Source organism: Agelaius tricolor, unplaced genomic scaffold (assembly GCF_023055355.1).
Source record: "Agelaius tricolor isolate 1412-34295 unplaced genomic scaffold, bAgeTri1.0.p SCAF_71, whole genome shotgun sequence".
Taxonomy (NCBI): Eukaryota; Metazoa; Chordata; class Aves; order Passeriformes; family Icteridae; genus Agelaius; species Agelaius tricolor.
The window spans coordinates 466,764-488,716 of record NW_027269331.1 but is presented as its reverse complement, the minus strand read 5'-3'; the positions used below and the strand labels follow the sequence as shown (position 1 = coordinate 488,716).

The window sequence follows — 21,953 nt, the reverse complement described above, 5'->3', positions numbered from 1 at the left end:
TCAGGCACCTTCAGCAACATCACGGACCTGTGCCAGCCTGGGGCCCCAGGGGCTGGGGCCAACCTGAGCGATGCCAGCTGCCCTCCCCACGGCTCCAGGGAGAACCAGGAGGTGCTGCTGGTGATGTTCGTGGCCCAGGTCCTGCTGGGCGTCGGCGGCGTGCCCATCCAGCCCTTCGGCATCTCCTACATCGACGACTTCGCCAGCCAGAGGAACTCCCCCCTCTACCTGGGTGAGGCTGCTCCTGGGCTGGAGCTAGCAGCATGGCCAGGCTGGGATAATTGGCATTAATGAGAGCAGGGCTCATTACAGCCCTTCTGCTCTGCCCACGGCCAGGAAGGTTCTTGCAGAAAGGGTTTGTGTGCTTCAGGCTTGGGCAGGCAGCAGGAGAGCTGGGAAACAGCCCTTGGGGCAGAAGCTGGGGGTCTTTGGCCTGAGAGTGACAAAAACTGGAGGCAATTACCATAAACTCCTACAAAGAGGCTTCAGGAAGGCCTAGAGGGACAGTCTGATCTCCGTGTTCACAAGTGGCAGCTGTGGGTTTAAGGGGCTGTTTAGCTGTCAGCAAAGCCGAACAAACCAAAGAAAGCAAAAAAACCCAAACCAAACAAACCAAAGAAAGCAGTTTGAGGCACCTGGGAGATGGGAGGGTACCCTTCAGCAGAGGGGCTGCTGGAGAACAGCTTGGGTACAGGCCCACAGGGGTGCCTCAGGGTGGGGGGATGGACAAGGTGGTCCTTGCAGCTCCTTCCAGTCCTTTCCCAGCTGCTACCTGTCACAGCCTCCAACTGAAAGGAGCAGCAAAGTAGATCAAAACCAGATCATTACTGCTGAAAAAAGGAAGCACAGCATCGAGTTTTGTTCTGGTAGATGATCCAAACCTCTCACAGGTAAGGTAGGAGATGAATCTTACATGTGTGGATTTCTTTTATCAGCAATTCACAGAGAAGAGTTCACTGATAACTTTTATCTCCTTCACCTTGTAAAACTTGATGTTCCCTGGATTACTGATGCCAAGGGACACCTCTTGTTCCTGGGAGTACTGCAGTCCTTCGAGGAGGCTGAGTGTCAGGAAAGGTCTGAGCCAAAGGGAATTCCACGTGGGAAAGGAAAGTGGGGAGCATGAGGCTGTTGCTCTTGGAGATAAGAAAGCTGCCAGGGAAATGGGCTGTGCTGGAGGCAGGTGCAGCAGAGGCTGGGCCCAGCCTGAGGCTCCTGTGTCCCCCAGGTCCCTTGCCCAGGCTGAGCCCTCCCTGCTCTCGTGCCCCACAGGAATCCTGTTCTCCCTGACGGTTGTGGGGCCAGGAGTGGCCTTCATGCTGGGCTCTGCCATGCTGAGGTTCTACGTGGACATCGACAAAGTCAGCTCAGGTGAGGCACCACAGGTCCTGGCACAGCTTTGGGAGAATAGGGGTTCCAGCCTCCTGGGGGTTCTCTGTGCCAGTGGGGCAGAGTGGGCATCCAGCACATCCCTGTGCCAGCTGTCTCCATCCAAAGGAGCTCTTTGGACACCCTGGGGGCAGCAGTGAAATGGGAAAGAGGCCATGGGATGTGATTTAGCGGTGGGATGATCAGGGCAAACGCTGCTCAGGCCCCAGGGCTGACGGTCCCCGGGCTGGGAGCCACCCCCTTGGGGATGGTTGGTGCTGGGGGTGGCTGGGGCCAGCCTTTGGTGCACTGAGGTCCCTGCCTTGTCCCAGCACTGGTCTGATGCCCCTCTCCTCGCCTCTTGCAGCTGAGGTGCAGCTCACCAACAAGGACCCACGCTGGGTGGGGGCCTGGTGGCTCGGGTTCCTGGTGGCTGCCAGCCTGGTGGCCCTGTGTGCCCTGCCGTACTTCTTCTTTCCACGGGACATGCCAAAAGAGGTAGGAGAGCTTCTGCACACACACACACCTCGGTGGGGCCGAAATGCCACGGGAACCAGAACCACTGGCAGTTCTGTGCCTTGGGGAGGGGAGGATGCAGTCCCAGATTCTCATGTTTACCAGAGGCACCAGCTCTGTCCATCCTGGCAGCTTTTGTCTGGGAGAAATCACTAACTTTGGAGGTGAACTTGAAATTCCATCAGTGGGCTCCTGGCAGACGAGGACAGCTCTTCTCCAGCAGAGCTGGGAAGCAGGGCAGGGAGTGTCTGAGCAGTGCAGAGCTGCTCCCCAGGGGTGTCTGAGCCTGTCACAGCTCGGGAGCTCCCTGAGTGTCCCAGCTGTGCGTGGCAGCGCCTCGGGAGCAGCAGAGCAGAACGAGCTGTGCTGGCAGAGGAGGTTTTTCTGCAGGCTGGGATGCTGCTGGAGCTGCTGGGACACGCTCAGGAGGTGAAGCTGTGCTCCTCTTGGCCGTGCTGGAGGTGGTGTCAGCGCCCTCCATGTGTGCTGCACCTCGAGGCAGCGTCGAAACCTCCCTGTCTGAACAAGTCTGTGCAGAGCAATCCTTCATTTCTCCAGACACTGCCTGGATCTCCACAGGAATCAGAGCGGACTGGGGGTTCCCTGACCTGTTCTGCCAGCTCAGCTTGGGGGTGCAGTGATTTACTGCTGCTGACCTGGGCTGTGAGGTGATGGGATGCCCTGTGCATGGCAGCAGGGGGGTGACCCCAAATGCAGAGTGCCTGATTGCTCCTCCTGCAGCCTGGGCTGCCCTCAAGCCTGAGGGAAGGTCTGGGCTAGCAGGCTCGAGGCTCATCTTAGGGAAAAGTTCTTCATTAGGGCTGATGGGAATATTAATTTCATAAACGCCTCTCGAGAGAAGATAATGCACTTCCAGCTAAAACAGCTGCACTTCCTGGCAAGTGCTGCACTCTGAGCCACTTGGAAGGGTTTAAGGGGGAGCAGGCTATTGATTTTAAAAGGAGCAGGAAGATCTCACCCTGCTCTGCTGCCTGGGATCTGTAGGGAGCACTCCCACATGGGTGAGCACCCACGTGTCCCTCTGCAGCATGTGAATTTCTTGAATTCTTGGATTCCTCCCCATTTTTGCATCTCCCTCAGAAAGCTCTTGGAATCTGCTGATGGTTAAAAATAATAATAGGAAAATACAGTAAATAACCAAATTCTGCTCTCCTTGCAGAAGGGGAGGCACTGGGGCCAGCCACGCCTGTCCCATGGGGGTATCAGCGCCAGCAAGGGGTTCTGCCTAAAAAAATTCAAATCAAAACCTCCGCAGAGAGTTTACCACGTGCTGTTCTGGGTAACACATGTGAGCTGCAGGAGCTCACATTCCAAGATGTGCTGGAAATGGATGTTTTCCTCTGTGTGTGTGTGTGTGTGTGCTGTCCTGCCCACAGCACACCCCTTCAGGCACAGCCTGGAAAAGCACAGCTCTGCTGTGCCAGAGGCAGCTGAGGTGGGGTCCCGCTTGTGCCCACTCTCCTCAGTGGGCATCACTGTGCAGCAAACGCTGGGTATCAGCCACCCCTCTGTGCCTCTGGACACTGAGCTGCCTCCTCCCACCAGCCAAGACACACCTGCATGTTTCATTCCACTGCTGCAGCCTCACCTTTTCCTGATGAATTCTTTCTTTGAAGTCCCTGGAATGGCTCGTGTTAACATTAATGACCATGTGGGGCTGCTTGTTTGATCTTTTTTTCCTAAATTAGTCGCTCCAAACCCAGAACATTTTTATTTCTCTGCTTTGCTGCTTGTCAGTGGGTTTCTAGCACCAAAGTTTCCTGAATAATCCTCCTGAGGGCTGATCATGGCAAAGCCATGAGGTTGTCATGAGATCAGGAAGGGGATGAGAGGATGAGGCTCTTATACTGGACAAACTGTTTTCAGTCAAGAACAGCTTTTTCCCCCAGTAATTCCAGTTTGATCCTGCCTCCATGGGCCCAGACCATTCCTTGGGGTTGTGTCCTGTTCCTGTGAGGAGCTCCCAGCACTCTCCAGTTGCTGTGTGGCCATAGTTTAGCTCATGCTTTGCCCATCTGCTGGTGTTGCTGCATCCCAAGGCAGGCAGCAGTGCTGTCACAATATTCCAATATTCCTGCCACACAGGCTCTGCCTGTCCTGCAGCTCTGAGGGTGACACAGCAAGGGACTGAAAGGGGCAAAGCTGCTCTCAGAGACAAAACAGGCACTTCCAGGGATCCAGGGAGAGCCAGGGCACAGGGCACGGTCTGAGGAACAAAGAGGGCCAAGTGGCAGGACAGGCTACAGGAATCCTGCTCTCTACAGCTGGACTTTCCCCAGGGAGCTTTAAAGGCAGGCACAAACAGCAGCTGAAAATAAACCTCCCTTGTGGTGGGAGCAAGGTGCCCCTCAGCTGGTTATTTTAACACTCCTGGAAACAGGGTCCCTGGAGGGACCCACACCTGCTGCAAGAGGCATAATGAGGTGTTTGTAGGGAGCCTGACCTTGTCAAAAGGAAAACAACTCTTTCCCAAGCCGTGAGGCTTTGCACTTTGTTTGTCTAATATGAAAATAACTTCTGTGACCTTACTTTTCAGTGAGCTGGGAGTGCCAGGTTCTCTTCACAGCCAGAGGGAAACTCTGCAGAAACCTCAAATTAAACAAAGAGAACCTCTCTGTCACAGAGCAGGTCATTTATCCCTGTTTCCAGGGGTGTATTTGGATCAAGCCAGCCTGCTGGCACCTCTGGCTGCCCTTCTCACAGGTGCAGGAGCAGGTGGGGAGAGCAGGAGCTGCCAGGGAGAGCTGCTTTCATTTTCCTCTCCTGCAGAGCCCTGCTCAGCCACGCCCGGATTTATTCCTGTCTGTGCAGGGAGATGGGGATATCCCCAGGCCAAGGTCAGGCTGGAGATGCTCTTCCTGATGCAGAGTGTGAGGCAGCTTCATTCTCCTTCCCCAAAAAGCCTGTCTGCCTCCTCCAGCCCCCTGAGGGTGGCAGTGATGCCAGCGGACTCATGGAATCACAGTGGGGTTGGGTTACAGGGACCCTAAAGCCACCCCTGCCATGGACAGGGACACCTCCCACTGTCCCAGGGTGCCCCAAGCCCCAGTGTCCAACCTGGACACATCAGGGGTACAGAGGCAGATAAAAATGCAGATAAAATCTGATTGCAAAACCATGAGATGCAGCGAGTGGCAGCAAGGAGCTGAGTCCTTTAAGGATTCATCCAGGGGAATCCAAGTGTGGGGGCATTTTGCAAGCTGAGTTTGTTTCTCCTTGGCAAGATGCTGGGGCAGGGCTGAGCAGCCAGCTCGTGTTACTGCACCTTCCAGCTCCAGCCTGACAGATTTCTGCTGTGAGAATGCCAAAATCCCCCGTGGCAGAGGCACAGCATCCTCCTCAGGGCATGGGCATCTCTGATGGTGCAGCAGCACCTTTCCAGCATCATCCACAGCAAGCAGGCTGGATTCCTGCTTTTCCCTCTGCCCCTGCTTTCCTTCAGCCCACAGGAATGTATTTCCTGATCCTTTCAGACAGCCAAACACCAAGCCAGGGCCAAGGCAGCACAGGGAGAGGATCTTTCCCCCTCTGTGAGGGCTTTGCTCCATGTGCACACAGCTGAGCCAGGGAAACATGGCCTGCAAGGGTCACACACAGGGACATCCCAGGCTGGGGGAGCTGGGGGGAGCTGGGGTTTTGTCTGGACATGCAGGCTGTTGACTCTCAGAAGTACAAACAGCTGGAAGCTGAGGAAGCCACGGGCAGGAGCAGCTTGAATGTATTTTTGGAAAAAGCTGCAGTTTCAGAGCAGAGAAGAGCCCCTGTAAGGCAGTTGGAAAGTGAAAGGGGTTTTATCTTTGCATTTGAAAAATGTATGAAAGCCTGAGCTCCAGCAATTCAAAACAGGAAAGGAGTTCGTTGCCTCTGCCCTCAAAAAGGGCAGGTGGCAGCCACAGCACAGACACTGTGACCTCACTGCTGTTTAATGAGCACTCTCATCTCAGAGCAGAGGAGGGGTTTCAGCCCAAGAGCTGCTGTTCCCTCATGTCCATTACAGCTCTCTAATTGCTGCTGGATGAACTCATTTGCCCAGCTCGGGTCAGGGCTGCTGAGCTGATGGGGTGGCAGAGCTGCAAACACTCTGTGCCTTGCCCTGCAAAGCACGCTGCCCTGAGCCCTGCCAGGCACAGCAGCACATCCCCAGGCAGTGCCAGCGGCTCCTGGGGCTCCCTGCAGCTCCTGCAGGGGATCAGAACACATCCCAGCAATGCTCCTTGGCCTTCCTGTGCCCTGGGGTGTGGGACGCCCCGAGGGAGGCTGCCATGCACCTTCCCTCTCCGAGCCCTCCAGGGCTGGGGACCCCACGCTGCCCTGGGCAGCCTCCTGCCTTAGGAGGTCACCAACAGCCTGCCTGCATCCCAGACCCCCTCCTGGGCTGGATACATTTCCCTCCTACAATTGCTGCCTCTTTCCTGCCCAGCAGCTTGTGAGGCAGCACAGAGACTGGGCTCACCCTCCATCCAAAGCTGTGCTGGTGGGGAGCCAGGTGTGTCCCTTGTGCTCTCACACAGGGCTAGAACAAGCTCTGGGGCACAAAACCATCCCCATAAGGGTATTCAGCAAAGGTTGGCACCTCCTGAGTGAGTTTGGCACCTCCTCCCCCTGCAAAGGCTGGCCCCTCCTGAGTCTGTGCGAGCTGAGCACACGGCGTGCTGTGCCTGGGGAGTGGCACAGCTTGATATTGGTGGAGTGTGCTCCACCACTGTCAGAAAGGTGGGAAAGCTCCTCTGCAGCATGGGAATGTGTCTGGATGCTGTCAGCCCCACTGGAAACCTGGAGGTGTGGGCAGGGAGCACAGCTGGACACGACAGGGATAGCCATGCTGGGCTGCTGTGTGTCAGGGTCTGGGAGAGAAAGGCCAGGGCAGGGGAAGCTGGGGCATGGTGCATGCAGTGACAGCCTCTGTCTGGTGTGTCCCCAGGTGGTGAGAGGGAAGGACAGAGGCAGCAAGAAGAGGGAGGACGTGCTGAGCCAGCTCAGGCCGAGGTCCCAGCACACGGAGAGCCTCTCCCTGATGGAGTTCATCAGACGTAAGTGAGCCATTGCCCCTGCCCAGACAGCAGCTCCCACGGCCAGGCTGGGCCATGCCAGGGCTGCCAGGGAGCAGGCATGCTCCCCCTGGGCTCAGCACAGCTCCTGGATCAGCCCTTGAGATGCACCTTAGGCTCAGGGCTGGGTCTGAGCCCTCTGCTGCCTGCTCACAGCACCCTGCTGCACCTCCTGCCAACCAAAGCTCCCGGCCTTGGTCACTCTGAGTGTCACATTCCTTCCCTGGCAGTGCCCCAGGCCAGGCTGGACAGGGCTTGGAGCAGCCTGGCACAGTGGAAGGTGTCCCTGCCATGGCAGGGGGTGGAATGGGATGGGCTTTAAGGTTCCTTCCAACCCAAATCCTTCTGTCACTCTGTGATCCATGGCTCATGTGGGCAGTGGGAATCAGAGGCCAAAGTCTCACCAGAGCCCAAATGCAGGCAGGAAGGAGGGGTGCTAGCTGTGGGGCTGGAGCAGAGCCATGGGAAGGGACAGACCCCTTCAGTCACAGGGGTTTGGGGGCTGCTCTTGCTCAGCCCTCAGGCCATGGAACCAGGAATCGGTCCCACAGCAGCACTGGCAATTTCTCCTCCCCAGAAAGCCTCATCAGACTCCCTCCTGCAAGGCTGGAGATGCTGTCCAAGGCAGGCTGACCTCCTGTCCCACTGAGAGGGGCCAGTGCTGCCTGGGGCCAGGGTCTGGGCAGTTAAAACCCAGAGGGAGATGAATCCAGTGCAATTAAATTGTTTGGAAATGAGTGGGCTCTTTATGCTGAAGGGGATCAGCTGGGCTTCAGTCTGTGGAGGCATCTGCTAATGCTTGGGATGTTTGGGTTTTTTAAAACCTCTGCACTTTGGCAGCTACTTAAGAAAAGTGACCCTCTGAAGTCACTCCGTGTCAGCTTCCTCCATATTTCCCAGCTATTATCCCGTCAATTTCTTGCACATTCTCCGTGCTCTGAAGGGCAGTGCAGGGCAGGCACAGCCAGGCAGGCGTGGGCAGCTTTCCTCCCGCTGGTGGCAGCGTTTGCTGTCAGCCTAACGCTCAATTAGAGGAGGCACTCGGGGGTTCCTTCCCCCCCCGACCTTGTGGCACTGTCATTTGGAAACCTGTGTGCTGGGAGAGGCTGCGTGGGAACAGATTGATGGTGCTCAGATGGGATTTTCACACCAGCCCTCTGCTCTGTGCCTCCCAAACACGAATCAAAATGAGCTCCCCGCTCCCGGCTGCAGCTTTGGTGCGGGGCTGGAATCAGCATTGCTGTGTCAGGGCTGTGCTAATAAATCCATTATTTCTCAGGATTTATCCCCCAAAGCCCAGTTCTGAAATAAATGAGGCGTCTGGTTTATGTCAGGAGAGCAGCCTGGCTGAAATCTCTAATACAAAACTCTTCTGGAGCCAGGAAGGGGTGGCAGGTAGTGTGTGATGGTTACCTGGGACAATTTGGGTGAAGCCCAAAGACTTCAGGGCTGGCTCATCTGCAAGTCACTGGAAAGAGAATTTCCTTCCCAATTCACCACTCTCCTGCTGGCTTTGTTTCCTCTCTCTGTTTCTCTTTTTACTATTATTTTCAGCATGATAATTTATGAGAGCAGCATTTGGAGATGAGATTCTCCAGCCTGAATCTCCTTGGCAGTGCCCCAGGCCAGGCTGGACGGCGCTGGGAGCACCCTGGGGCAGTGGAAGGTGTCCCTGCCATGGCAGGGGTGGCACTGGGGGGGCTGTAAGGTCCCTCCCAACCCAAACCATTCCATGACTGTGGAGGAGGAAACCCTTTTACCCTGTGTTCTGTTGTTTTGGGCATACCCAGAGAGCAAAATCACTCCTGCAAGCAGAGCAAGGGTGGGCTGGAGCCTGTTCATCCCTCCTGGGAGCCCCTGAGCCTCCCTGGGCAGGCTGTGAGGGGCAGGAGCAGAGCCCTGGAGGCTCTGTCTGGGCAGGGAGGGCTTTGCCAGCCCAGCAGCAGCACCAGGATGGGGCTGTGTGCAGGGTAAGGGTCAGGCCAGGCTCTGGGGACACTCAGCCCAGCATGGAGCTCTGTCTGGACTCAGAGCTGGGCACTGATCTTGGCTCTGGCACAGACACTCTGTGTGACACCAGCTTGCACCCTGCTCCTCACACTCACAAACTCCTCCCAAATTCCTCCCGCTGCAGGCATCAGGTCTTCCTGCAGTAATGGGAAAAGTAGGATTTAGCTTGCCTGAAGTCATTTCCATTGCTAATTTCCAGGCTTCTGTTGGAAACACCTGGGAGGATGTGCAGACTCTGCTGCACATACTGGGAATTAGCCCATTAAAGGTGATCTTCAAAGCAATTGGAGCGCTGCACTCGTGACTCGTTTGTTTCTCTTATGGTCCCCAAAGGCAGTTTCAAGGATGTTTTTTGTTTATTATTTTAAAGTTTCCACTGTTTTTCCTTTCTGCCCAGCTGCTTCTCTGGAGCTGCAAGGAGGATCCAATTAGGGGTTGCAGAGGATGGAAATCTTGCTGCTCCCACCATGAAGTGGGGACCTGCTCAGCTTTTCACCTCTGATTTGGGGTGTGTGGTTTGATTTAAAAGACCAGAGACCTCCAGGGAAAAGGACTTTTTGGTGGAGGATCCCCACAAAAGGCTGGATTGGCTCTCAGGAGATTTTTCTGCCAGCAAGCTGAGGTTTCCTATCTGCAACATGGCAGAGAAATTCGGGGAATACTCTTCAAAAATCAGGACCTGTAGTGGTTCTTGAGAGCAAAACCATGTCCCCCCGTGGGTTGACAGTGGTGTAATGCAGCTCCTTCCCTCTCTGCTGACTGCCAGCCTGCAGAGGGTCAGCATTCCAGGGTCCTTGTCCGTGCTGTGTATGCCTGGGCCCCTCCAAGGACCTGCTTTTGCAGCTCCCTGAGGGCAAAGTGCTGAGCTGGAAGGGCTGTGGTGCCATGAAGGGGAGTTGGGGACGTGGGGGACCCCACTGCACCCTCAGAGAGTCCTTTTGCTCTTCACAGAAGATTTAGGACAGCCAAAATCCATCCCCACCTGGGGCCAGCTCCCGGACAAGCCCCCGGGGAGGCGTCCCCAGCACCGCTGTGCTGGAGCAAATAGAAAGATTGTCCCTCTTGTTTGTCAGCTGCTGAGAATTAACACCATTAATTGATGGCAGTTCTCTGCATTAATCCTCGCTGTTAATTCCTTATCTCTGCTCCAGCATATTGGCTGCCCTGGCCCTCATCTGGGAGACTCATCAGCAGTTTGTTTGGAAGTTGCCCTTTGCTGCCAGCCCGAGCAGGGGGAGGCACTGGGGGAGCAGCAGCAGGAGCAGAAGGTGGCTCTGGGGTGTGCAGGAAGGGGACATCACTCCAGCAGGGACAGTGGCAGCTCCCAGCTGGCAGCACGGGGCACCCCATGTGCTGAGCAGGCTGCACACCTCTCCTCAAGGGTTCAGGGCAATTTGCTGGAGTGTTCCTTGGCTGCAATCAAAAATTGCACTTTTCTCTGTTTCATTTTTTCATTGAAACTGAAAGGACACTGAAATTGCAACCACAGCAAACAAATAAATTAACTTGTAATGACTTCCCATCTACTTTTGTGTTTGTTTTAGCAGCAGCTCTGCCAGAAGGCTGCAGGGAAAGGGGTGGAACGAGATGAGCTTTGCAGTGCCTTCCAGCCCCAACTCTTCTGTGGCTCCCTGATCAGAATTTTGCTCCCTTGTCCTTTCAGGTTTCCCCGTGGTGCTGCTGAGGAACCTGAGGCACCCCGTGTACCTGCTGGTGGTGCTGGCTCAGGTCAACATCTCTGCCATGGTGGCTGGCTTAGCAACCTTCATGGGCAAGTTCCTGGAGAGGCAGTTCTCCCTCACAGCCTCCCTGGCCAACATGATCATTGGTAAGTGCTACTGAGCTTTCGACTCCTTAAAAAGCCACCTAGAAATTGGGAAGGGTTCCTCTAGAGTAAAGCCTCCCTCTCAGAGAGTTCAGAGATCCTGCCAGAGAAGTGTTTAAAACATGTTATTGAGCAGACAGCACCTCAGGGAACGAGGCCTCTGAGGTCTGGGACAGATAAATCAGAATAAAATGAGCAGAACAGGCTGGCAGAGCCAGGGCTGAATGCATCAGGAAGGCTAAATGCTGAAGCAGTGCTGTCCTGCCCTGAGGTGCCCAGCTGAGCTGTTCCCAGCCTGGATTTACCCTCTGCATTCAGGTCAGCACCGTGCTCCGTGGATGAATTGATCTGGCCTTTGTTCCCACCACTGAGTCTCGCTTGGCCTTTTCCTTTCAGATCAAAAAGCTTTCTGTAGCTGGAAATTCCTTCCTTGCGTGGGCATTGAGGGGCTGAAAGCCACCTCCCTGTGCATTCTTAGCTGAATTAAACACTTTGCATGTCTCTAGCTGAACTTTGGTCTCCCCCCAAAAATGGGGGGTTTTATGGAAATGGGGTTTTACAAGGGGGACCACAGAAATGGGCACAATCCTGCTCTGCACAGAAATTAAACTTCCTCCCCAGGCTGATTTGGTGTTTCTTCCTGTCAACACTAAAAAAATCACATTTTGCTGGGTGAGGCCCAGCTTTCCCCTGCTCCTGACATCTTCCACCCATGGATCCATGAGGCAGCCAGTTTGCTGTGGGATCCTTTTGAAAAGCAGGTTTTTGGTAGCATTACTCCACCAATCCCTGCAAAAACCTTGGTCCCTTCTGAACCACCTGTGCTGAAAAATAGCAACCCAACAGCAAATCCTCTGGGCCTTCCCTTTGTGAGAAGGGACTGGCACAGGCCAGAGATGGAAAACAAGGTACAGGGATAGGACTAAGGAGGAATGGCTTTAGAGTGGGTGTTAGGAGGGAATTGCTCCCTGGGACAGTGGGGAGACAGAGAAGCTGTGGCTGCCCCCTGCATCCTGGAAGTGCCCAAGAACAGGTTGGATGGGCTTGGAGCAGCCTGGGATGGTGGAAAGGGATGGGACTGGGTGATGCTGAAGGTCCCCTGATTGCATGCCTGCCTTTTCCCAGGTGCTGTGAACATCCCCGGGGCCATGGTGGGGATCGTGGTGGGCGGCGCCATCCTGAAGCGGTTCCAGATGTCCCTGAGGCAGTGCAGTGCCCTGTGTGTGCTGGGCATGCTGCTCTGCCTGCTCACTGCCTTTCCCCTGCTCTTCCTGGGCTGCCCCACGCAGAAGGTGGCCGGTGTCACCCACTGGGACAGGTACCTCAGCTCCTGGGCTGGGCACACCCCAGCCACAGGCACATTCCTGGAGTGGGAGCCAGGCAGAATGCCCAGAAATGGGTTTGTTCCCTCAGGAGAAGCAGCTAGTGAAGGTAAACTAAGAAAATCTGAGTCCTCTGTGTCCTCAGGTTTAGGGCAGAAAATGTACTGCTCGCCTTCGTGACTTATCCCACACATGGTGGAGTCATTTCAGCTTTATCTCCTGGGGGCTAAAACCTTTTTAACACGAGGTTTTTAGGAGCAAGGGTTGTAAGGGTTCCACCAGTGAGATTTCCTACCAAGGAGCAAGCGTGGAACCCGAGGTAAACACGTTTTTGGCACAAACAGCACAAGATTTCATCTTGGAAAGAGTGGTGGATGAATAATTCAGGCAGGGGCCAGCTCTGGGATCACACCATCTAAGCTGTGGCAGCTAAATGTGGGCAGGAGCTTTTTGTGTGCCCTGGAGGCTGGATCCAGGTCTCTGAATCCCCTGGTTAGTGTCCTGTGGTCCAGGCCCTCAGGGGGAACCTCCCTCCCTCCCACAGTGTTGCAAGAACCCCAAAGGCCGGGTTTGGGACCAAGAATGAGGGCAGTGGGTGCCCAGCTGCGGTGGGGATGCTTTGCCAGGCAGAGCAGAGGTTTGGGGCGATGCTGGGATTCTCGTGGGGAAGGGTTCCTTGTGCAGTCAGGTGGGTTTTGCTGACCCCATTACACACACAGTGGGTTTTCTCTGTGAGATGCAGGTGGGTGATGCCCCATGCCCACATTAACCCTTTCCTGGCCCCAGCTCTGGCTCTGGCCACCACGCCATGGCGTGCAACGTGCGGTGCCGCTGCCCCGAGCGCGGCTTCAACCCCGTGTGCGGCTCCGACGGCGTGGAGTACACGTCCCCCTGCTCTGCTGGCTGCAGCAGCGTGGCCCTGCGCCCCGATGGCTCCATCCTGGTGAGTCACAGCTGGCCACAGCTGGCCCTGCCAGCCCCACCGGGCTGCCCTGAGTGTCTGTGGGACAGGGGAGAGCAGGGTCACCGTGCAGGGCTTTGCTCCCTCCTGCTTTCCTCTGCTGTGGCTTGTTCTGCTGGCAGTGCAGCTCAGCAGACCCACCTGAGGAAACTTGTGCCACTCAAAGCCCGACCTGAAGATCAAGTGGCTTTCCCTGCACTCTTGGCACAGGGTGTGATGGCAGCAGGGAGCTGTCTGGGCGGTTTGCAGCAGTATTTTGTTAATTAGCGGCGCTTCATTTTGATAACAGTTGTGCTTTCTGCCAGAGCTCAGTCCCAAATGTGCTTTCCTGCACCCCCACGCCTGCCTTTTGTACAGCAGATCCTTTCCAACAGCTTTTTTTCCTCCTCAGACAACGCCTCTCTCTTCCAGCCCTTGCTTTCTTAGAAATTTTACACTTTTCTTACCATTTTCAGCGGTACAGGGACCTGTGGCACCCATTGCCTGCTGCTTTCCCTGTCCCAGGTTTTCCAGGAACCCTCCCAGCCTGCAGAAAACCCTGCAATTGTGTGCCCAGCTTTGCTGCAGCCCTCCCAGAGGGCACCATGCAAGCTTGGATGTAGGAATGAGGTTTTGGGAGAGCCTGAGCTGCCCCTGCCTCTGGGATCACTCTTCTGCAACTGCAACCCCCTAACAACCAAAAGATTGTACTCATTTTATTTAAAGGTCTCTTTAAAACAAAAGAAACAACCCAGAGTTTTCTTGTTTAAAACAGATAAAAAAGAGATAATTGTGACTAAAAAATAGAGAAATGGAGAAACTCCTCATCCATCACCCCAAGGCATCTTTCCTTTGCTATAAGGCTGTGGTAGATATTTATGAGCCTCTCTCAAAGGTGAGGTTACACATGTTTGATTTAACACTCCCTGAGCTGTTGGCTGCAGCTCTGCCCGGGGTGAAGGGTCTGGCAGCAGGACAACACCTGGCACAAGTGGCACAGCCAGGAATTCCTTCCCAAAATCCCATTTGTCCCTGCCCTCTGCAAAGCCATTCCCTGTGTCCTGTCCCTCATCCCCAGTCCCTCTCCAGCTCTGCTGGAGCCCTGGATGTGTCTCTGAGCTCTCCCCGAAGTACTGAGTGCTAATTCCTGCTAATTATTCTCAGACAAACCTTACCTGCTCTCCTTGGCTCTGTCAGCTGGCAGCGTTCCCTTCCACCTCTGGAAGCAGCCTGTGGATGTGGTCTGTCTCCTCTTTGCAGAACTACACTGGCTGCAGCTGCTTCGGGGCGGCGGGCGCCGCCAGGCCGGGCCCCTGCGGCACCAGCTGCTCCCACCTCTTCGTGCCCTTCGTGGTGCTCTCCTGCCTGGCTGGCATCCTGGCCAGCACCTCCCACACGCCCTCCTTCATGCTCATCCTCAGGTGGGCACGGCTTGGGCACCTCCTGGCCAGATAGAGAGGGCATCCAGAGCGGGTCTGTGTGGGAGGGGGGTGGATTTCGCCACCTGTGGGACTGGGGGCTAAACCAGCCCTGGATGGGGGCTAAACCAGCCCTGGATGGGGCTAAACCAGCCCTGCCTGGGAGTTAAACCAGCCCTAGATTGCAGGTGGCAGCAGGATGGAGCCAGCCAAGATGGGAGCCCAGGCTGGTGGAGCTGGAGCCCAGCATGGGTAAAGCTGAGGCAGAGGGGAAAGCCATGGGGGAATCTCTGTGTTAGTCTGTAAATGATACTTCCAAGCTCTTCCTGGTCCTGGCAGGATTTTCAGGCCAGGAAAGGCCATGGGCAGTGTTCAGCCCTAGTGAATGAACCCTCATCAGCTTTGGTGATGTGAATGGGAACTCCCTGGGATCCTTGGAGGCTGGGTTGAAGGACGAGTGTGTGGGCGAGGTGCTGTGCCAGGGAGGGAAGCATCCATCCTGGAGGGATTGCCAGAGGGCATTTTGTTCCATTTTGTTTTTCAGGAGCATCCAGCCTGAAGACAAATCATTTGCCGTTGGCATACAGTTCATGCTGCTGAGAGTTTTAGGTAAATTGAAATGTGTTAAAATACCCTCCTGGAAAATAATGGCAGCTCTTGGAGAGGGCTTTCCCAGGGCTGGGAAGGCTGCTGCCCTGCAGGGTCTGGGGGCACGTGGAGGGGGTGAGACAAGGCAGCTCCAAGGGCTCCATCCCCAGTCCCTGAGGCCTGTTTTTGGGATGGCCGTGGGCCCTGGGGCCATGGTTTTCAGGCTATGGGCCCCAGGTCCATGTTTTTGGGGTGGCTGTGACCCCTGGGGCCATGGTTCAGGCTGTAGCCCCTGGGGCCATATTTTTGGGGGTGTTTGTGACCTCTGGGACCTGTTTTTGGAATGGCTGTGACCCCCATGGCTGTGGTTCAGCCTGTGGCCCCTGGAGCCTGTTTTCAGGGTGGCTGTGGCCCCTGAGGCCTGTTTTTGGGGTGGCTGTGGCCTCCGCAGCTGTGGTTCAGCCTGTGGCCCCTGGGGCTTATTTTCAGGGTGGTTGTAACCCCTGGGGCTTGTTTTTGGGGTGGCTGTAGCCCCTGAGGCCTGTTTTTGGGGTGGCGGTAGCCCCTGAGGCTGTGGTTCGGCCTGTGGCCCCTGAGGGCTGTTTCCGGAGTGGCTGTGGGCCCCGGGCCAAAGTTCGGGTGGTGGCCCCTGGAGTCTGTTTTCGGGGTGGCTGTAGCTCCTGAGGCCCTGGTTTTGGGATGGCTGTGGTCCCTGGGTCCCTGATTTGAGCTGTGGTGCCCAGGGCCTGTTTTCAGGATGGCCGTGGCCCCTGAGGCCTGTTTCCAGGGTAGCTGTGGCCCTCAGGTCCATGGTGTGGGCTGTGGCCCCCAGGGCCTGTTTTCAGGGTATCTGTGCCCCTGGTGCCTGTTTTGGGGTGTCTGTGGCCCCCTGGTACCTGTTTTTGGGGTGTCTGTGCCCCCTGGTACCTGTTTTTGGGGTGTCTGTGGCCCCCGCGGCTGTGGTTCGGCCTGTGGCCCCTGAGGCCTGTTTCCAGGGTGGCCATGGGTCCATGGTCTGGGCTGTGGCCCCTAGGGCCTGTTTTTGGGATGTCTGTGCCCCTGGGGCCTGTTTTTGGGGTGTCTGTGCCCCTAGTGCCTGTTCTGGGGTGTCTGTGCCCCGGTACCTGTTCTGGGGTGTCTGTGCCCCCGGTACCTGTTTGGGGTGTCTGAGGGCAGGGCGGGCTGGCTGACGCCGTGGCTGTTGCAGCGTGGATGCCGGGCCCGGTGCTGTACGGCAGCGCCATCGACACCAGCTGCGTGCTGTGGGAGAGGCGGTGCGAGCGCAGGGCAGCCTGCAGATACTACAACAATACCCTCTTCAGGCACAGGTAGGGACACAGGGACAGCGGGATAAACCCTGTGCCAAGCACCGGGAGCACCCAGGGACGCTCCCCTGCCCCTGGGCCGCGGAGGGTGACTCCAGGACAGCTCCCTGCTCTGGGGCAGAGGCCGTGCCTGGAACAGCCTCCCCAGAGTCCCAGGGGTGCTCCTTGGAGCTCTCTGGAACATCCCCACTGCCCTGACCCGCTGTGTCTGCACCCACAGGTACCTGGGGCTGCAGTTCTTCTTCGAGGTGGGCGCATTCCTGTGCTTTGTGGCCGTGTATCTGATCCTCAGGAAGCAGGAGAAGGAAGCCAGCCAGGCAGAGAAGGCAAAGGCAGAGCCAGAGAAAGAGAAACTGGCAGGAAAGTCCACAAAGAGCCCGGAATCCAAAGTGTGACAGCGAAATGTGGATTGTGGTCTGTGCTGGGGAGGTGAATCAGCCCACAGCCGAGCTGTGCAGGGTGGATGCTTGGAGTGATGGACCCAGGGCTTGCTTCCTGCTCTCCCAGCTGGGATGGACTCTGCCTGCACTGCATGGATCCACCCACAGGTTGTTCTCCTCCTTGGGGTGCAGGTTGCTCCTTCACATGGATTAGTCCTCACTCTTTAGCCCGTGGACTCTGCAGCCTCCTGGGTTTCTGTCCTGCTAAGCAGTTTTTCCTGCTGACCGTCTCAGTGGTGCCAGCACTGAGCAGAAACCATAAACATGAAGGGTTTTGTGGAGTGTTTTTTTTTAAATAAATCATTTTTAAGAAATGGTTTTGTACTGAACCCGCAGATCTCTGTGACTGATGTTCATAATTCTCATTTTCTGTGTTATCAGCACTTACTTTCTGATGGTCAGTGCTTGAAGCACATGGGAGTTCAGGTGCATTCCTGGTTTTGCAGTTTGAGAAGGGCAGAACTTTCCCCAGGATCAGAGGACGAGGTTGGAGCCCTCTCCAGACTGGGTAGAGCTTGTGGCTAAACCATCTGAGCCCAGCTCCAGGCAGCCCTGGGCTCCCTGAAGGGGGTTCTGTCTGTAATTATGGGGTGGAAGTCCAGCCTGGCCCTATTTTGGTTCAGCTGCCTCTGTTTCCTGCATTCTTACCATCCTGGGGCTCCTTCCCACCCAGGAGTGAATTGTGTTACCCAGCCACAGCCACTGGGGAACTTTGTCATCTTTGGCTCCAGGATGGAATTTAGTAGAGAAAACAAAACTTGTAAGTTCAACCCAAATATGCAGAAAAGAAACACACAGAGGGGAAAATTCAGTCCCTCCTACCACCCTGGCAGATATCCCCTGGGAAGGGCTGGGTGTGCACAGAAGGGAAGGGAGCAGGCCTGTGGTGAAGTGACTGAATTTAGCTGTTCCCCCAAACTGTTTGCCCAGCCATTCTGAGGGACCCAGTTACCTCAGTGCAGACTGGGAGGGTGATTGGAATTTTTTAGGGGTTTGGGTTGGGTTTTTTCCTATTTTTGTGCAGTGCCTTGTGTTCACCAAGCTGAGAGTTTACAGCCCTGTTCAAGAAGCGATGTCTGGCTTCAGAGAAGGTTCTGGAAGGCAGAGGAGTGCGTGGACATTGCAGGGGTGTAGGTGCAGCCATCCAGGGAAGGACAAGTAGCATTTGCCGACCATGACCTTTAGAAAGCCAAAACCAGGAGAGTTTTGCTCTCTCCTCTTTTCCAAAGCCCTGCCAGGCAGCATCTGTTGCTGAAGCAGCAGGATGAGGTTCTTCGGGCAGGAGCAGGGAGGAGATGGGGTGTTCCAGCTCCTTGCAGCCCAGGAATCTGTGGCATCCCTGGAGAAGAAGGTTCTTTCCTGGCTGAGCACAAGCCTTGGCTCCCAGGCACTGTCCTGCTGTACTCAGCTGAGTCCCAAGTAACTCCAAGGTACTTTCCACACCACAACAAACAAACAACAGCACAATTTGCACAATTCGCTCCAATGGCGTGGGAAATGGGGAGCTGCAGTGTCAGATTCCTGCTTTGCCAGGGAGCTGCAGTGTCAGATTCCTGCCTTGCCAGGAATCTGCCATGATTCCATTCTTTCCCATGGAAGTGTGCAAGCCCAGGCTGGATGGGGCTTGGGGCAGCCTGGGGTAGGGGGAGGTGTCCTTGCCCATGGCAGGGATGAGCGTTAAGGCCTTTCCAACCCAAACCATTCCATGGTTCTCTCCCCCATCCCACTGGAGCCCCTCAGGGCTGTGCAGCCTTTCTGAGAGCCCCCCATGCCACTGAAAGCAGTGGTTCCATTTACAGAAAGGAGGGGGAAAGGGGACAACTGACCTCTTTCCCCAAACAAACAGGGAGTTCCAAGCCCTGTGGTGCTGCTGCAGGTGGCAGGCAGGCTGCTCATCCCTCTGCTGCCTGGCTGGGATCCTGGTGGCTGCACAGGGGCCTGCAGGGTGGCCTGGCCAGCTCACTGCCCATCCCTTCTCACGGCTGGGCTCAGGGCTGTGCCTTCATTTTCCACCTGGGAAACTCCCGTCGCACCACAGAAAGGTCTGGCACAGCCTGAATCCTTCCTTCCTTCCCTCATTACCCCTCCAGCAGAGGACAGATCCCTGGGGATAACCATCCAAGGCACCTGCAAGCTGTGTCTTGGCTCTAGGCTTGTTACTCTGGCAATTTCCATCCATTTGGGCTGGAGTTTCTAAAAAGAGAAACAAACCCCCATTTCCCCATCCCCTCCCCTGTGCTTTTTAAGAACATGGTTGAAAGGGACTGGCTTGCCAGGGAGGATGAAAGAGAGGCCGTTTGGAAAGGCTGCTCCCATAAAAAGCCCAGGGAATATGAAAGGGCTGTCAGCAGCGAGGGAGCAGCAGGAGCAGTGTTTGATGCAGAGCAAGGGGCAGGCAGGTAGGAGGGCTGCAGAGAAAGGAAGCAAAGGAAGGGGCAGAGGCAGCAAAATCCACCCTGTGCCGTTTGCCAGGCTCTCCCCAGAGGAGATGTCCCCTGCAGACAGCCTGGAACAGAATTTGCAGAGCTCTGGAGGGTACATCTTGGGCACCAGCCAGGAATTGCATTGGGGGGGTTAACAGGAGCTAATCCAGCTTGGCCAGGACTCGTGGACTTCCTGGAACTGGAGCACTGGATGTTTTCATGCAGCACTTTGTGGTACCAGGGGTCACAGACCTGGAGGCAGAACGGTGCCTTTAGGGCTGCTGAGAATTGCACAGGGTCAAGAGGAGGAATTAGAACTGGGGGGAAGGACCCAAAGCACTTACAGAGCCAAGAGCTGCTTTAGAGCCAGGCACAGCTCCCATTCCCCTGGAAAAAAGAGCAAAGCTGAAGCTTTTAAATCACCCTCGGTGTGTTCAGCTCAGCCAGATCTCCCCCTGGAGTGCTCCTGGCCACTGCTGCAGCCAGACCCAGAGGTTTCTCCTGCTTTGCTGCTGGTTTTCCACGGGATAGGGATGGTCCCAGGTGGATTCTGTGGCTGTTTGCAGGGGGCCAACAAAACATGAATCAAAACCCACTGGATGTTTCTCCTAAAACTCACTGCCTCTGGCAACCTGAGATCTGCTCAAGGAAATGCCCACTGAGGAGACACGGTCTGCAGCCACAAGACAGAGAATTGCTGTGGCTGGGACTGAGGCAGAGCTGGGCATGCAATCCACCCCCCAGGCTGGGGGAAGAGGAAGGAAAACAATCCATAGATGTTACACTGAAGTTCAGGAAAACCTGGGAAGTTCCCAGAGGAACACTCAAACACGAGCCAAGGAACCACTGAAATGCTACCAATTAAAACCACAATTCCCAGAAACTGGAGGTTTCCAGGGATCTCAGAAGGGGAAAACAGAGCAATCAGGCAGATCCAGACCCAGCCCAGCGCTGGTCCCTGGAAAGATGCTGAGGAGGAGACTCATCCACGTGCAGCCGCTGGGATGGGGGTGTCATGGACTGTCTCACACAGATCTCATAGCAAACATTTCATTTCTCCTTCAGTCCCACCTGGGCAAGCTTCCTCCCTGACTGAAGGAAGGATTTTGACCCTGTCCCACCTTGTTCCCATAAACCAATTACCAGCCAGATGGAATTATGCAGAGGAGAGAAAAAGAGGAGAAAAACCAGGCTTAATTGGAAAGCTCCATCTCCAGGAGCTGCAGGTAGTTTGCTGCCTGCCCAAAAGGATTTATCTACAAGAATCTCACCAGGATCTGTCCTGTCTCTAGGACTAATCAATATTTTAATTAATTACTTGGACGATGAGAGAAGCAGGCACTAATAAAATTTCTGCTTACGGACATGAGTGCTTTGGACTGGAATCCAAATCCTTCAGAGCAGATTGGAGAAATGCTGTGAAATGGATAATACTGGGATTTACAAGAGCCAAACAGTGTGGCAGGGGAAGGAGGGCTGGGGTGCAAAGTTATTCCTGGGAGAAAGGGGATGTGGCAGCAGCTCGTAATGGAGCAGAAGATTTTTGGGCTCATATTGTCCCTTTGAGTTAAATTGGCAGTCACCACAATTCTCTGCCTGTCCTGTGAGGGGAAGATATGACCCCTTGCACTTGGAGGCATAAAATTATCTCCCCATGTTGCTGAATTGAGTAAGTTTCCTGCTTATTGCCAAGTGCATCTCCTCCAGCTGTGCCCTCTCGAAGGTCCAAGCAAACAGAGCAGAGTAAATCAGGAATTATCTCCTGTGCTTAGAGACAGGTTGAGTAATGATTACTCCTGAAACATGGAATTCATCTCTGGGGCTTAATGGACTTGCAGTGGAGCTGCAGGAGCTTGCTGCTGAGGGCTCTGAAGTGCTTGTGGCCAGGGAGGAGCATCCTTTATCCTGCAGAGGTGGTGAGAGCTGGAGCTGCTCCCCAGCCCCAGCCCAGCCTCATCTGGTACTTCCAGGGGGCTGAAGGACAGAAGTGCTTTCACACAGCCCTGATAAAGGATTCTAATCTCTCTCCCCTCACTTTTCAAGTGACAATGGCATTTGCTGAAGGGAGCAGAACCTGAGGTGGTTCCAAGCTGCGCACACTGGTGCAACTTTCTGAGCAAGCTCAGGAACAAATAGCTTTCCCTGGGAAAACTTGCTATTGAATTGTTCTTGCTCTCACACCTGCTGTGAAAAAAGGCTTCCCTTTCCACCCTCCCCACATCCTGTTTGTCCCAGTGCCATGACCTAATCACACATTGGGCACTGAAAGTGTCCAAATTGCACTGAATGTGTCCATTCCAAATGAAGCTTTGGCTCTCTGTGCTCATCTTTCTTTGCCCCCTCCAGTTTCTGGTTTCTTGTGACTCAGGAGTGCTCTGGAGCACGGGCTGGGCACCAATAATGAGGTATCCCCAAACCTGTGGCCTGGGAGATGGGAATTGCCTGTGGGTGAGGGCAGTGCAGGAACAGTGAATCCAGGAGGATGGGGATGGCATGCTGGGAAATGGAGACACTGTTGGTGGTAATCAAACTGGGAACACTGGGGACACTCAATTCCCAGCAGGCCTGATGGGGTACAGCCCCCACAGCCCCGGGACAGGACAGATCCATGAGGATCAGCCCCAGAGGAAAGAGATGGCAGCAGCTGGGCCTGACTCACAAAAGCCAAAATAACATTTTAAGGCACAGACCAGAGACTGTCCCTTTCCT

At 55.2% G+C, this 21,953-nt stretch overlaps 2 protein-coding genes across 3 annotated transcripts in view; one reads left to right on the top strand and one right to left on the bottom strand.

Annotated features, from left to right (window-relative positions):
* SLCO2B1 (solute carrier organic anion transporter family member 2B1) overlaps nucleotides 1–17,150 on the top strand; it is a 30,298-nt gene extending 13,148 nt beyond the window's left edge. The window contains exons 5-15 of the mRNA XM_071417896.1: nucleotides 5–232; nucleotides 1,273–1,371; nucleotides 1,736–1,866; nucleotides 6,827–6,935; nucleotides 10,627–10,791; nucleotides 11,914–12,106; nucleotides 12,897–13,053; nucleotides 14,311–14,471; nucleotides 15,013–15,077; nucleotides 16,264–16,384; nucleotides 16,602–17,150. Of these exons, the coding sequence (XP_071273997.1) occupies nucleotides 5–232; nucleotides 1,273–1,371; nucleotides 1,736–1,866; nucleotides 6,827–6,935; nucleotides 10,627–10,791; nucleotides 11,914–12,106; nucleotides 12,897–13,053; nucleotides 14,311–14,471; nucleotides 15,013–15,077; nucleotides 16,264–16,384; nucleotides 16,602–16,776 (1,604 nt within the window). The 3' untranslated portion in view covers nucleotides 16,777–17,150. The remainder of the gene's footprint in view (nucleotides 1–4; nucleotides 233–1,272; nucleotides 1,372–1,735; nucleotides 1,867–6,826; nucleotides 6,936–10,626; nucleotides 10,792–11,913; nucleotides 12,107–12,896; nucleotides 13,054–14,310; nucleotides 14,472–15,012; nucleotides 15,078–16,263; nucleotides 16,385–16,601) is intronic.
* The window catches only part of LOC139585286 (uncharacterized), a 445,268-nt gene that overhangs the window by 166,652 nt on the left and 256,663 nt on the right, over nucleotides 1–21,953 (bottom strand). The window lies entirely within an intron of this gene.